The 14,926-nt window shown below is 39.0% G+C and overlaps 1 protein-coding gene across 1 annotated transcript in view; it reads left to right on the top strand.

Moving 5' to 3' along the window:
- The first annotated feature begins 8,242 nt into the window (after positions 1-8,242).
- Positions 8,243-14,926, top strand: part of FYB1 (FYN binding protein 1) — a 176,397-nt gene continuing 169,713 nt past the window's right edge. The window contains exon 1 of the mRNA XM_029215915.1: positions 8,243-8,325. Within this exon, the coding sequence (XP_029071748.1) occupies positions 8,323-8,325 (3 nt within the window). The 5' untranslated portion in view covers positions 8,243-8,322. The remainder of the gene's footprint in view (positions 8,326-14,926) is intronic.

Below are 14,926 nucleotides of genomic sequence, written 5' to 3'. Positions count from 1 at the left end.
ACTCCCAAACTCATACTATGAAGCCACAATCATCCTGATACCAAAACCAGACAAAGATACAACAAAAAAAGAAAACTACTGACTAATATCACTGTTGAAAATAGATGCAAAAATCCTCAACAAAATACTAGCAAACAGAATCCAACAACACATTAAAAGGGTCATACACCATGATCAAGTGGGATTTATCCCAGGGATGAAAGGATTCTTCAATATACACAAATAAATCAATGTGATACACCATATTAACAAATTGATATACCATATGATCATCTCAATAGGTGCAGAAAAAGCTTTTGACAAAATTCAAAACCCATTTATGATAAAAACTCTCCAGAAAGTGGGTATAGAGGGAACCTACCTCAACATAATATAGGCCGTATATGACAAACCCACAGCAAACATCATTCTCAATGGTGAAAAACTGAAACCATTTCCTCTAAGATCAGGAAGAAGACAAGGATGTCCACTCTCACCACTATTATTCAACAGTTTTGGAAGTCCTAGCCACAGCAATCAGAGAAGAAAAAGAAATAAAAGGAATACAAATTGGAAAAGAAGAAGTAAAACTGTCACTGTTTGCAGATGACATGACAGTATACATAGGTAATCCTAAAGATGCCACCAGAAAACTACTAGAGCCAATCAATGAATTAGGTAACGTTGCAGGATACAAAATTAATGCACAGAAATCTCTTGCATTCCTATACACTAACCATGAAAGATCAGAAAGAGAAATTAAGGAAACAGTGCCATTCACCACTGCAACAAAAAGAATGAAATACCTAGGAATAAACCTACCTAAGGAGGTAAAAGACCTGTACCCAGAAAACTATAAGACTGATGAAAGAAATCAAAGATTACACAAACAGATGGAGAGATATACCATTTTCTTGGATTGGAAGAATCAATATTGTGAAAATGACTATATTACCCAAAGCAATCTACCTTGCACAGTGCAACCCTCTTGCACTGTTGGTGGGAATGTAAGTTGATACAGCCATTATGGGGAACAGTATGGAGGTTCCTTTAAAAACTAAAAATAGAATTACCATATGACCCAGCAATCCCACTACTGGGCATATACCCAGAGAAAACCATAATTCAAAAAGACAAGTGCACCCCAATGTTCATTGCAGCATTGTTTACAATAGCCAGGTCAAGGAAAGAACCTAAATGCCCATTGACAGAAGAATGGATAAAGAAGATGTGGCACATATATGCAATGGAATAATACTCAGTCATAAAATGGAATGAAATTGGGTCATTTGTAGAGACGTGGATGGACCTAGAGACTGTCATACAGAGTGAAGTAAGTCAGAATGAGAAAAACAAATATCATATATTAATGCGTATATGGGGAATCCAGAAAAATGGTACAGATGAACCAGTTTGCAAGGCAGAAACAGGCACAGATGTAGAGAACAAACGTATGGACATCAAGGGGGGAAAGCGTGGGGTGGGGAGAGAGATGGTGGTGGGATGAATTGGGAGATTGGGATTGACGTATATACACTAATATATATAAAATAGATAACTAATAACCTGCAGTATAAAAAATAAATAAATAAAATAAAATTCAAATCAAAAAAAAAAACTTAACAGCAAAAAAAAAAAATAACCTGGTTAGATTTACAAACTGTTAAGTTCTGAATATGCTTTCTGTTCTTGTAACCACTTACCTGAATATAATTTTACCCTGATGATACTTTAAAAAAAAAAAAAAAAAAGAGGAGGTGTTTTTTTCTGTAGCAAAATACACATTACATAAAAGTTACCATTTGGTCACTATTAAGTGTACAGTTTAGTGGCTTTAAGCACATTCACATTGTGCAGCCATCACCACTCTCCACCTCCAGAAGCTTTTCATCATCCCAAACTGAAACTCCGTGTGAAGAGTTTCAATACAATGCACGTTGTATTGTACACATTAAACAGTAACTCTCCATTCCCTACTGCCCCAGCTATGGTAGCTACTATTCTACTTTCTAGCTCTATGAATTTGACTATTTCAGGTACCTCAGATAAGTGGACTCACAAAACATTTGTCTGTTTGTATCTGATTTATTTCACTTAGTGTAATATCTTTTGTGTTTGAGAGTTTTAGTTTGTTTTTTTTATAATAACCATCCTAATGGGTATGAAGTGGTATCTCATTGTGAGTTTAAAGTACACTTCCCTAATTATTAATGATGTTGAGCATCTTTTCATGTGGTTATTGGCTTTAGTATATTTTCTTTGGAGAAATGTATGTCCAAGTCTTTGCCTATTTGTTAATCAGGTTTTTTGTTGTTGTTGAGTTGTAAGAGTTCTCTATATATTCTGGAAATTAATCCCTTATCAGATATTTGATTTGCAAGAAGTTTTTAATGTTGAAGTCTAATTCATCTACTTTTCCTTTTGTTGCCTGTGCTTTTGGTGTCACTCAAAAAATCCCTGGATCCAATGTCATGCAGCTTTTCTCCTATGTTTTCTTCCAAGAGTGTTATAGTTTTATTAGCTCTTATGTTTAGGTCTTTGATACATTTTGAGTTAATTTTTGTATATGGTATAAGGTAAGATTCCAACTTCATTCTTTTGCAATGTGAATATCCCAGTATCATTTGTTGAACAGTGATTTTTTTAACCGTGTGTTAGCCTACTAAAGTCAATCTACCTGGAAAGGACAAGAGAAAAGAGGATCAGGGTGACATTGAGTCATTTCACAAATTGTGTTCTATTACATTTGTTTTCATAGCTACATTATAGATACCCCTAAGTCTGCCGTATAGCATTATTAAGTAGTAGTATTTAGTTCCAAAAGGTACTACAGAATTGAAAATAGAAATATTCCTATCCTTCTGACCAAAAAGAAAGTTGTCACTAGGTTACACTCAGGTATGACCAATTTTGTATTGTCATAAATAATTTTGTGTTTAGGAAGGCTTCCAGTCTGACAAATCTTCATTTGAGAAATAGGGTACCAAAAAGACTAAGGTTGAAAGAAACTAACACAACATGTAAAGCAACTACATACACCAATAAAAATTTAAAAAAAAAAAAAAAGAAAGACAGGTTGAGTAATTTTTCAAATGGAGAGAAGGAGAGAATAGGGTGATTCTAAAGTGAAAAAAAAAAAAGAAAGAAACTCAAGGAAAAAGAGTATAAACTGGAGATGCTTTTAAGTTGACTAATTTAAACAAATTTGAAACATATTCTGAGTGCAAAGAAAGGTGTAAGGCTTCATCAGTATTTATCTTGTACTGAAATGGAAATATTTCTATTTTAAAATTAGACAACAGACTAGGAAAATGAGTATATTCACACCTGCACTTAATTGACAGTGGGACAGAATAAGAATTCCAGGAATGGGGGAGTGATCCATTTCCCCTTTGTCATCTTCTCTGAGTCTGTAAATTCCCAAAGCACATCAGTTTATTTTCCAAACTTTCTGGCCTAACCTTCCTGTTTGGAAGGAAACTGGGAATGAATGAATGAATGGGGAAGGACAAAAAGAAAAATAGATCTATTTTTCATGTAGGACCTTTTCTTTCTTTTATTCATTAAAGAGCAATTATTGTTAAAAAATCTTCAAGCGCAACAATCAATCCAATGAGGGTGTGTATTTTGATGGTGTCAGTTAAATCTTTTGTTGGAGATCCAGTGAGAAAAAAGGATTAAAAGACTCAACAGACTCCCACAGAGCTCTCTAGGAGTTCCCCAAATCCCAAGAGAGGGTAAGATACAAATTATATCCCAAATGAGAAAGTAGTAAGTAAATTAATATATAACATAGGATTCTTCTAGAAGCCTTGTTCTTTGCCTCTTTGCTCTCCAAGTTAATTGGTTTGATAAAAGACTCCTTAAGCAAAGTTTAGATTATTTCTCCATTGTCGTATTTCAACAGTTTTTTTTAGAGTTTAGTAAACGTTTGCCTGGGGTTGGGTTTAAATTGTAGAGACAATTGTTCCCTGCCCTTCTTGAGTTTAAATACAGTTTACTCATCTTCTAAGCAGATAGGGTAGGGGGTCCCTAGAGAAAAAGAACCAGGCATGGCTTTCTTGGCATAAGAGAAGCCATTTTTGGCCTAAGCCATTTGGTGCTCTAAGCCTGGCCACAGTGTCCTTTAACAGGTCTCAGTAATTAATGATCTTAAAGGAACAAATAAACGACTGTTATCAGGCAAGAAAAATAACAATAGCAAAGATAATATATCAGTTGTAAAGACTCCTAGTTCTATTTTAAGGGTAAAGATTAGCCTGAAGCCCTCAACCACCAGATCAACTGGGATCTAAGAGATGATGATGTTGACCTTTGCTGCCCCACGTGACTTCAGTCAACTAAAGCTTGGATTCTGTTGACTGCTCAAGCTCCTTCATGAATATGCATGTATCCTTACCTTAAAACTCCCCCAGTCTTGCTGTTCGGGGAGATGCTGCTTTGAGAAAGATCCCTGGTGTTCTGCTTACTGGCTGCAAGTAATCAATCCTTCCTTCTCCTGGGCTTTGGCTTGGTTGTGTCTTTTAGCTCAACACCCACCAAGAGGCAAACCCAGTTTTGGGGTAACAATCCTATTGAAATATAGTAGGAATTCTCCTTCTACTGAAAGATGAATTGATTTTTCACTGAAGTTGATTAATACGTTTTTTCTTCCTAGTGCATTGATGTTCTGAAAGGATTAAGCCCTCCTTTCATCAAAAATGGAAAGTGCAAGAGTGAAAAAAATCCATTTTGTTTTCAAAACAAAAAGTGAAAGAGAAATAAGCCAAATCGAGGAGCTAGCCGTTTCCTCCCGCACAACTTTTTAAAGCGTGCCTTTTCTTATCCTGCTTTTTTCCTGCTCCTTTCCATGTGGCTATTCCATATCTCTCCACGCAAGGAAACTAGAATTTCCTTGAATTTCTATGAATCTATTTTGTGAGTTTCAGTTGTTCTTTCCTGGCAAGGTTCAAATGCATGTCGATAAAAGACAAGTTTACAAAATAATGAAGTTTTAGCTGACCAGTTCCCTAGTCTGGAAACATAAGGGGTCACTTAACATTTCTGTGCTTTCACTTCATCATCAGAAAGCACCAATGTAGTGACCATCTCCCAGTGTTTGACAATATTTTAGCCAAGAGTTCTCCTACAGCTTCCCATAAAGGATGGGCTTCAAGGGAGGCTGTACACATGCAGAATTAGTGTGCAAACCATATACTGCTGTCATCAGATTCTGAAAGGAACCCATGAGTCACAAAAAAAGCTTTAAAAAAATAAAAGCTACTCTAGGATATTAGGGTGACAGAAGGAAGTAATAAAATTAATTCGTACTGGAGGAGTTTCAGATCTGGTTAGGGAGCCAAACTTAATGCAACCGATACAATGGGAGACCCGTAAAAGGGAAACATATCAAAGAGCTTCATTTCGTGGTGCAGTCTGCAGGAGTCCAGAAAAAGGGAGAGATGAGTGAGCCAGCGGCACAGAAGGCTTTCTGGGAGAGGTGAGACTCAACATCCTCCTGTTCTCCCATCTCAGGGCTCTTGCCCAGGCCTGTGATTGTTGGGCACGAAAAACAGATGATCATCTGTTTCTTTTCTAAAATGTTAGCCATTCAGGTTATAAAGCTGAAACTGTGTAAGAGTTTATAAGTCCTTCTAACCCTCTGTGCTAACAACTTCAACCAGGCTCCTTTTAAAACCTGATAGATACAACCGTGACAACGTTTTTAAATAAGGCTCGATAAGTACTGTTACTTACATTGTCATCAGTGTTCTCGCCCTCCATCTTGTAAATTGACTTAAAAAAAATGAAGCTGGATTCACTAGTCTCCCCCAACCCCACCATGTCTCTGGGCCTCACAGTCTCCATCTAACTGTCACTTTGTACCAGGGAGACAGCCTCATTTTACCATTGCCTGAACAAAAACAGTTCTCTAGAATGTAAATTTATGAAGAGATTTGAAGAATTATAACCATTTTTGTGTTCTCTAGGCTACTTCTCCCTTCCACTAGCAGGAATAACTGCAGCGCCCATACCACAAAAAAATAACTTTATCTTCTTCAGATGGTATCGTTATACTGTGTGTCAGCTTTCTTGCATTTCCTGTTTCCTCTTCCTGCTCAAGGATTTACATACTTAATTGAGTTCACAGGAAATGTGCTCACATAAGTGATACTTGAAACATGTTTTTTTAAGTAAAATGATTATGCTCCAAAAACTAAAAATAAAAACTTATTGGTGAGTTATGGATGAGAGCTACAGCTAGCCTGTTTTTTCTTAGCCAAGATACTTCTCTTAAATATATTTTTGAGAGACTGCTGAATTTATGTCAATAACAACTAAAACTCACCTTAATCTGCAATTAGAAATAAACACAAATTGAAATGGAACTCAAATGAATAAATTGAAACTGAACATTCTCTTAACCAGAGACTTGTACAGTGAGCTACATTGTTAATGGAAATTGCTCGATTTCCGTTTATCGTGTAATTTTTGTCCAAATTACCGGCCCAGAGAGAAAATCATAGAATGACCAAGAATAAGTAATTATTATGGAGCGCATGGTGAAAATATGTTGATAAACTTGGTAGTAAACAGTGCCAGAGCATCAGGATTATTTCTACAGTACTATCAAGTTATTGCCTCCTAATCTATCATCTTCCTCGTACGAGTCACTTGCTCCTCCTTTTAGAGCCTGGGCTTGCCTGCATTTTGAAGCCACCTGGGGAACTTTAAAAAACACTGATGCCTGGGTCTCAAAGTAGAGATTTTTATTTAATGGTCTGGGGTTAAGCCCGGAAACTTGGATTTTTAAAAGCTTCCCAGGTGATTTTAACGTGCTGCCAGATGAAAACCCTCTGCTTTAGACCCTAAATTGTACTGTTCCAACAGGTAGTAGATGAGAGGCTTTTCAGTTAAGCTAGAGAATGTCTCCATTTTAAGGTCTTCTGGCAATGGCTTATGTCTAAAAGAATGCATGGTTCTCATATCTGCCTTGCTTTGATCTTCCTCCTCTGTTAATTCATTGAGTATTTATTATGTGCCAGAGACAGTGCAATTTCTGACTACCCTCCTAGTTCCTGACTATCCTCAAGCCCTCAAGCCCTACCTCTCTTTAAAATACCTACAGTTTCAAGGCAATCTCAAATTCCTTTCTACCCCTGGGACCTGACCCTTGCCCTGCCGTTCTGCCTTGTCCTGGCAATGATTCTATCCATATTTCTAACCACATCTTGATTTTGAAAAATATTTTCATTTTAAGAAATAAATAATAGGGAGTATCCATTTAATAAAGAATTTTTATTGTCACAGTAGTAATTAATATTAGGTCAGGATCAAATGAAAAAAATTGGTGTCTCTCTACTAGGTTAATGCGGTAGTACATACAAGATCTAGAAATTTGCAACCCAAAATTAAGAAGTCAGTTGCCTTTCCTTTGCAATAGGACATGAAGATGATCTTCTACTCTTAAAATTACTTTAGTATCAGTATATATATATAGACTATATATTAAAAATAAAGGAGGTAAAAATCCATGTACCAGAATGAGTTCAAACAAGCACTAGAGAAGATTGGTGGGAACTCTGACTAGTTGGGATCAAATATTATGCCCTTAACTCAAGAATACCTAGTTCACCAGTGTGAGAGATTGAGGCATCTGATGCTAACAAATATTACCAAAAAATTAATGCATGAACCTAGACTGACATGTACTTTATATTTTTAATGAAATGAGTAACATCCTATGATAAGCTTAAAATATGTCCACCATTCAAATATTGGTGAGATAGATTTAAATGCATTTGGAATTGATGATTAAAATTATCATGATCTTTTTGCTCTTTTTAAGATTATAGTTCTGTTTTAAACGTGCCATATATTCAAAATTAAAAAGTCAAAAAGTCAGCAAAGTACAAAATAAGGATTATTTGTAATAATACCTCCACCGAAGTGAACCACTGTTAACATGTTAATGTGGGTCCTTGGCAGATAAATAAATAGATACATAGATAGGTCCACAAACACACATTTTATATAAAATGGGTTAATAACATACACAGAGTTTACAATTCAGGCACTTTTAAAAAAATTCTGTGTCAATATTTAAGACTTCAAAGCTTCACCTGTAGCTGTTTTCATATTATTAAAGCATAATAACTGGATAAACCTGGCCACTTATACAAATGCTCCGAGGGCTGAGATAACATGCAAATAAACCTTATATATCAATGTGTGAAAACTGGACAGACCACACGGTTCAAAAAAGGAAGTACACCCTGCATAGCTAACTTGCACATTCACTGTCTGAGTTACAGCATCTTCGGGGTCACTGTGTGCCGGGCACGTCAACTCTTTTCAATAAAAATGGTAAGTAATAGATTTTATGACTCTCCTTGGTCTCCTAGCAAACGTCTAATCTTTTCTACATAAAGCGGAGAGGTGTGGGAGTGCTTCACGGCCAGGTCCTCCAAGCCTTTGGAATTTTTGCTTATCTCATCATACTTCCATTTGCTTATAAAGTGCTAAGGCTTTATTATATCAGCTGAGGGACTGTGGCTGCAAGAGTTCCCTTTTCTGATTCTAGCCTTCAGAATAGAGGAAGAGCTATGCCTTAAAGAAAGAAAAGCTGCATTCTTTGTCTTGCCTCTGAAGATGGTTGGGTGCTATAACCAGAAGTGCAGTCGTTTCCTTTTATGAGCACTTTGGAGCCCTGAAGAGAACTCCAGTGATATACGTTGGGCAATATTGCAGAGGATGAGTGCCATTTTGACAACGTGGTGAATTTTACAAGAGGAGCTCTTTTGTTTAGAAAAATGCATTTTATTATTTTAATTAAGAGAAGCAAAGTCCAAGCAGTCCAAATCTTAGGGACAGGTTGTGTTCCAAAGTTAATTGAAAGTCATTATGTGGAGCGCACTTAAAATCATGACTGGGTTCCCAGTGTACCATAAAAACTAGCTTAATCCATAAAGTAGCTGAACTACAGCATTAAGATTCTGCCACAGTTTCCTATTATTTCGCTGTATAATTGGCTGTGTTCTTATACGTGTGGTGTTCTCAGGTTCACAGAGTCTAGAAGAGAGTCAACTTTCTATCCCACACACCCCTCCCAGACTCCTCAGCCCCTAGAAGATAGAGATTGGTTATCCCTTCTCTTGTTATGGAGAGGATTACTTCCTTTGCCACCTCCCAGTGAGAAGATGGGGACTGAGGCAATGATCCCTGCAGGTACTCAGTGGGGCAGGGAGTGCACTGTAGGCTCTGGAATAGAGAGGGTAGAAAGATTCATGGCATGAGTATGCAGTCTAAAATCTCTTGCACCAGAATGGGGAAAGGGCAGAGGTGAGAGAACGTAACCTCACCATAGGGGAAAGAGAGGGAGAGAAGAGTTGAGGTCAGACTTGCAGAGTCATGGGGAGGGGAATACCACAGAGAGGAAACGGTAGCCCGTGGGCTGTCCCTGCAGCCCCATCTGTAGAGGAGGGTGGTCACCTATCAAGATGGGATTTACAAGTCCCTCTAGTGTTTCCAAACTCGGTCTTCAGATCCAGGATTCTTAGAAAAGATCTTGACCTTAATTACGATATCCTCTTCAAAAATAAATAAGGGCACTGTGGTTGACAGGGTAATTTGCATTTTCTTAGGGAAAAATAGATGGTAATAGAAGAAAAAAAGGAGAGAGGTTTAATTGGATAGTGTGTGTTTGGTGTTACATATAACGTTTTCTTAAGAGATCACCATCTTATTACAAAAGTAACGCATATTACTAAAGAAAATTTCTTAGAAATGAAGAAATGACACAATATTTGTTTTCTATAGTTCTATCACTTAGGGGGCAATCATTGTTAAATTAATACAGATCCCTTTAGAATTTTGTCATTTAAAACTATATCTTATAAATATAATTTTCTACAAGTACTATCATACTTTATAAACTATTTCCTTACTTGCTTTATAATTTAAAATATCTTGAATAATATCTGAGTTACGATAGCATTTTTAATAATGAATCATTTTTAATGACTGCATTGTATTCCATAATTTATTTTAGTTCCATATAGCTGGACATTGAGATTGCTTCTTATTTTATTTTTCTTTCTTTATGGTAATATAGACAAGACTGTCATAAGCATTCTTTTATATACATTGCCTTATAATTTTCCATTGTCAGAACTACTAGAAGAATAGGTAGGTGAAAAAACATATATTTAGACTCTGAACACAGTTACCCTCTTGTTAAACAATATATTTTAAGTTTACCTACTATATAATGCATGGCAAATGAATTTCCCAGTGGCAGTTATGGTATATACATGCCTATCTTTGTAGCATATCAAGGATATACTTAAAGAGGAAGTAGATTTCCTTTAATTTCTCTCTCCCTAACATTGCCTCTGACATTCTACGACAAGTTACAGAAAGGCACATAGCATATTACAAGAAGGAAAAAACTCTTTCTCCTTTTTCTCCTTGGAAGACATCATAGATCAGTCAAAAGGCCATATTCCTGGCTTTTGTGTGTGTGTGTGGGGGGGCTGCATCAGGTCTTCGCTGCAGCACACAGGCTCTTTGTCGTGACCCACAGGCTTCTCTGTAGTTGTGGCGCACGGGCTCCGTGGTTTGCAGCATGCAAGCTCTCTAGTTGAGGTACAACGGCTCAGTAGTTGTGTCACGTGTGCTTAGTTGCCACACGGCATGTGGGATCTTATTTCCCTGACGAGGGATCGAACCCGTGTCCCCCGCGTTACAGGACGGATTCTTTACCACTGAACCACCAGAGAAGTCCCTATTCCTGGCTTCTTATGCTTTGCTTACTAGTGTGTTTTTCATCAGTCACTTGAGCTCTGAGCTTGTTTCCTTGTCCAGCCGTGATGAAGATGTTGACGATGATAACAGTAACCATCTCGCAGGGTTGTTTTAAGGAGTGAATAAAATTGTGATCACAAAGCACCTATTAAAGTGCAGGCCCCAGCCAGACACTGAATGAATGTTGGTTTCTTTCTTTCCAGCCCCAAATAAATGATTTCCTAAGGAGGCATAAAGACTTCAATGAACACAAAGAGGAGAATACAATGGAAGTTAGCATTTGTGAGCCTTGACATACGCCATCGCATTAAATCCCTGTAACAATCCTTACAAATAGTTAGTTACTGCTATCGTCCCTATCTCCTAGGTGAGAAAACTGAGTCTTGGGAAGGGTGATTCCCTTACTCGCAGCCACACAGCTACTGAATTTCCAGAGTCCACAGCACTGGAATTTGAGCACAATTCTGTCTGCTCTCAGAGCCTGAGTTTTTCTGCATTATGCTGCATCCAAGAAAAAGTAGGTACAGAGGAAGACAGCAAGGTGGTCCTAGAAAAGCCCGGGACTGGCTTTTAGGAGGGCCAGGGGCCTTTCCTCAGGCTGGTGACCGCCTCTGTTTGATCTGGGAGTCAGTGGTTGTAACTTCTTCTGCTATTACCGTTATGAATTATATCCTATTTTCAGAATGCTCACTTTATTGAAATCTTGCAGAGCCACTGGGATAAGAGACTAAATGGGTTCCTGCCTTTGTGATTCTCCACCCCAGGGTTTAGAGAGGGGCATTCAATGATCAAATGCCTCGCCTTCCCTCCAAGCTCTCCTAATGTGTTACTGGTGTGACTAACTCTGCCTGCTCCAGGCTGAGTGCAGGAAGGGAGCATCAGAAAGTGGAACCACATCATGGCCCAAGTGGTTATTGGGAAATTCACCTGTTATCACCCTCTTCGTATAACTTATTGGCAGAGGAACTGTAGAAACTTGTGGGAATTAGGTGGAATAGTACATGGGGTTTTGTGAGGACAAGGATATCAGCTATAAAGAATGATAGATTTTAGCTACACGGTGGCAAGGAGTGCTGGGCTCCAGGCCCAGCCTCCCCATAAACCGCAGTGGGATCTTGACTCGGCTTTCCAGCTCTCTCAAGCAGCTCAGTTAAGGTAGAGGGTGGGCTAGGTGTTCCATAATGTTCTTTATGATTCCACATTTCAGAAGCAGAAGGCAGCGACAGTAAGATTCTACTTCTCAAACAGACGGTCCTGTGGAAATTGACTTAATCTGTGACCTTAGACAAATTATGTCACTTAACAGCCTTAACGGGAAATAACAGAATGATACCTGTCCACACGACAAGTATGTTTAGGTACCTTTCAAGTTGTAGATTTTCTGAAAAAGAGGGAGGGGCAGATATCGAATCATGCACAAATTTTTGTATGTTCCCAGTTAGTGAGGGGAAAAATCTTTTATCCATAAACCTTAGAAGGTTTTAAGAAATGAAGTAAAAACTGGTTTGGGGGTTTTATTCGTTTGTTTTGCTCTTTTCAGTCAGCTTGCAGTTCACGTGTGAGCAACTAACAAAAGAAATGTGTTATCACTCTTTATTCAGTGAGGGTTTGTTGAGGCCCTGTTCCACGTTGGGCTCTGCTGGACAAGAATGCAGGGTGAAGACAGGTGGGTCCTGGCTTCCTGGAGCTCACATTGAGCGCAGTGGGTCCAACTTTAGCAAGTATCTGAATCACCTGGAGGGTTGGGGAAGGAGCCTGGGAATTGGCATTTCTAATAAGGTTCCAAGTGATGCTGATGCTGCTCGTCCAGGGACCACACCTGGAGAACCACTGTTCCCTGGAAGAAGGAAAGTTAATTCAAGAAAACAAATAAGTAAACTAGCAGGCAGTGAGCTCTGAAGGAGGTAAATAAGGAACTGAGATAGAATATACGAAGGAAACATCCTCTTTAGATAGTGGTCTGGTCTTCAATGCCGTGATACTTACAGCGCTGGTTCTCAACCCTCCTTGCACGTTAGAATCGCGTGAGTAGCTTATAAATCATACCCATTCTCAAGGCCCCAGCCAAGACCAGTTAACTCGAACCCTTAAGGGGGGAAGAGGTGTCCAGTGCAGGTTGAGAATTGCGGCACCGAAGAGCGAGAATAAGCTGGGCACAGGGAAGGTGGCAGTAAAGACCATTTCAAGAACAGGAAATGACAGGGACAAAAGTCAAGAGGCAGGGGACAGCTTGCACCTGCAAGAAGATAGGGTGGCAGGAGGAAAAGCAAGAGAAGAGGAGAGAGGCAAAGAGGTGGTTTCTAGAAGCAGGCAGCAGTCACATATTGCAGGGTCTCGAGGGCCATGACAAGGAATTTCATCTTATTTTGTTCACCCGGGCAGCCGTTGGAGGCTCCCAAGCAAAGGAGTGAGTGTCATTATCCGATTCACTTTTTGAGGGGAGGGCTACTTCTGAAGTGACGTGCATTCTTTCCAGGCAGCCTTGACCATGGTGTGGAGCTTCACTAGTGACTTTCTCTCCCTCATCCTTTAAATTTTGACGCCAAATTTAAACACAGCCAAGTGTTTAATTTGTGAAGGATTTCTGAGGGGGATGATGGGTTTGGGGCCCCGCAAATAACTTGAGGGGCTGCAGTGGAGGCCCACTTGAGAGCTGGTGTTCCAGGGAAATCAGAAAATAAAATCTGAGCTAGAAGAACCCCTCTGGAAGCTGGGGTTCCAAGCCACTTCTTTCATGGAGAGCGGTGATTCTTGTGCTTATCACGTAAGTTGGAGGGGGTCAGTCACAGTCCTGAATGACACACTACTGTCCCTAAATAGAAATTCACTCACCTCCACACATTCCCTTCACGTACACCCCTACTCTCTACTCTAGATCTATTTATATCCTCTGCTTCTGCAAAATGGGCTGCTTCCCCTTTGCTGCAAGGTCTGTACCAATATGTTAAAAAAAAAAAAAAAAGCTCCTCTGTTATGACAAGCGAGTTTTTTTGTTTTTGAGTCCCACGTTTTTCTTTTTAAAAAAAAAAAAATCTTTATCGGAGTATAATTGCTTTACAATGGTGTGTTAGTTTCTGCTGTATAACAAAGTGAATCAGCTATACATACACATATATCCCCTCCCTCTTGCGTCTCCCTCCCTCCCACCCTCCCTATCCCACCCCTCTAGGTGGTCACAAAGCACCGAGCTAATCTCTCTGTGCTATGCGGCTGCTTCCCACCAGCCAACTATTTTACATTCGATGGTGTATATATGTCGATGCTACTCTCACTTCACCCCAGCTTCGCCTTCCACCTTATGTCATCAGGTCCATTCTCTATGTCTACCTCTTTATTCCTGCCCTGCAACTAGGTTTGTCAGTACCATCTTTTTTTTTCTAAATTCCATATATATGTGTTAGCATACAGTATTTGTTTTTCTCTTTCTGACTTACTTCACTCTGTATGACAGACTCTAGGTCCATCCACCTCACTACAAATAACTCAATTTCGTTTCTTTTTATGGCTGAGTAATATTCCATTGTATACGTGTGCCACATCTTCTTTATCCCGTCATCTGTCGATGGACAAGCAAGTTTTAAGCCAAGAGTGAGAGGTTCAAATTCTAGACCTCGTTCATTCACAGGTCAATGCGCGTAGGAGGAAATGAGAGGCACTTGTTTAGAGCACGTATGAGCAGCCGCTAAATGTGCAACACGCTTGCTCTTGAAGCGAATGGGTGTGGGGCTCCAGCTCTGGATTTAGTAACTTCAATATCACTTCCCCAATTCTTGGAGGTGCATTCCATCTGCCCCTTCTTTCTCATGCGCTTCTCTTTTTCAAATACTATGGTATGTTAAGAAACAAATAACATAACAAATGCTCACATACTCACCACCCAGAGTCCACACATGTTACCATTTTTTCATATTATTGCCATTTTGCCATCTTTTCAAAACTAAAAAAGGCAAAGTTGAAGCCCTCTTTTTGGCCTTCCCAGTTCCATACCCCTCTTACCACAAGCAGAGGAACACCTGCTCTGATAGTGCTGTCTCGCCTTCTCCGCCATGTTTTTATATTTTTATTTCATCTGCCTGTATCCATAAGATACTATATAGTATTGTTTTGCCCAGTTTATTTTTATGATTTCTGCATTTGCAATCTTTCACTCAACATTGGTATG

The sequence above is a fragment of the Monodon monoceros genome, unplaced genomic scaffold, assembly GCF_005190385.1.
Source record: "Monodon monoceros isolate NGI ecotype Baffin Bay Population unplaced genomic scaffold, NGI_Narwhal_1 Super_Scaffold_12, whole genome shotgun sequence".
In the NCBI taxonomy this organism is placed as follows: Eukaryota; Metazoa; Chordata; class Mammalia; order Artiodactyla; family Monodontidae; genus Monodon; species Monodon monoceros.
This window is presented reverse-complemented; position numbering and strand designations above follow the sequence as displayed.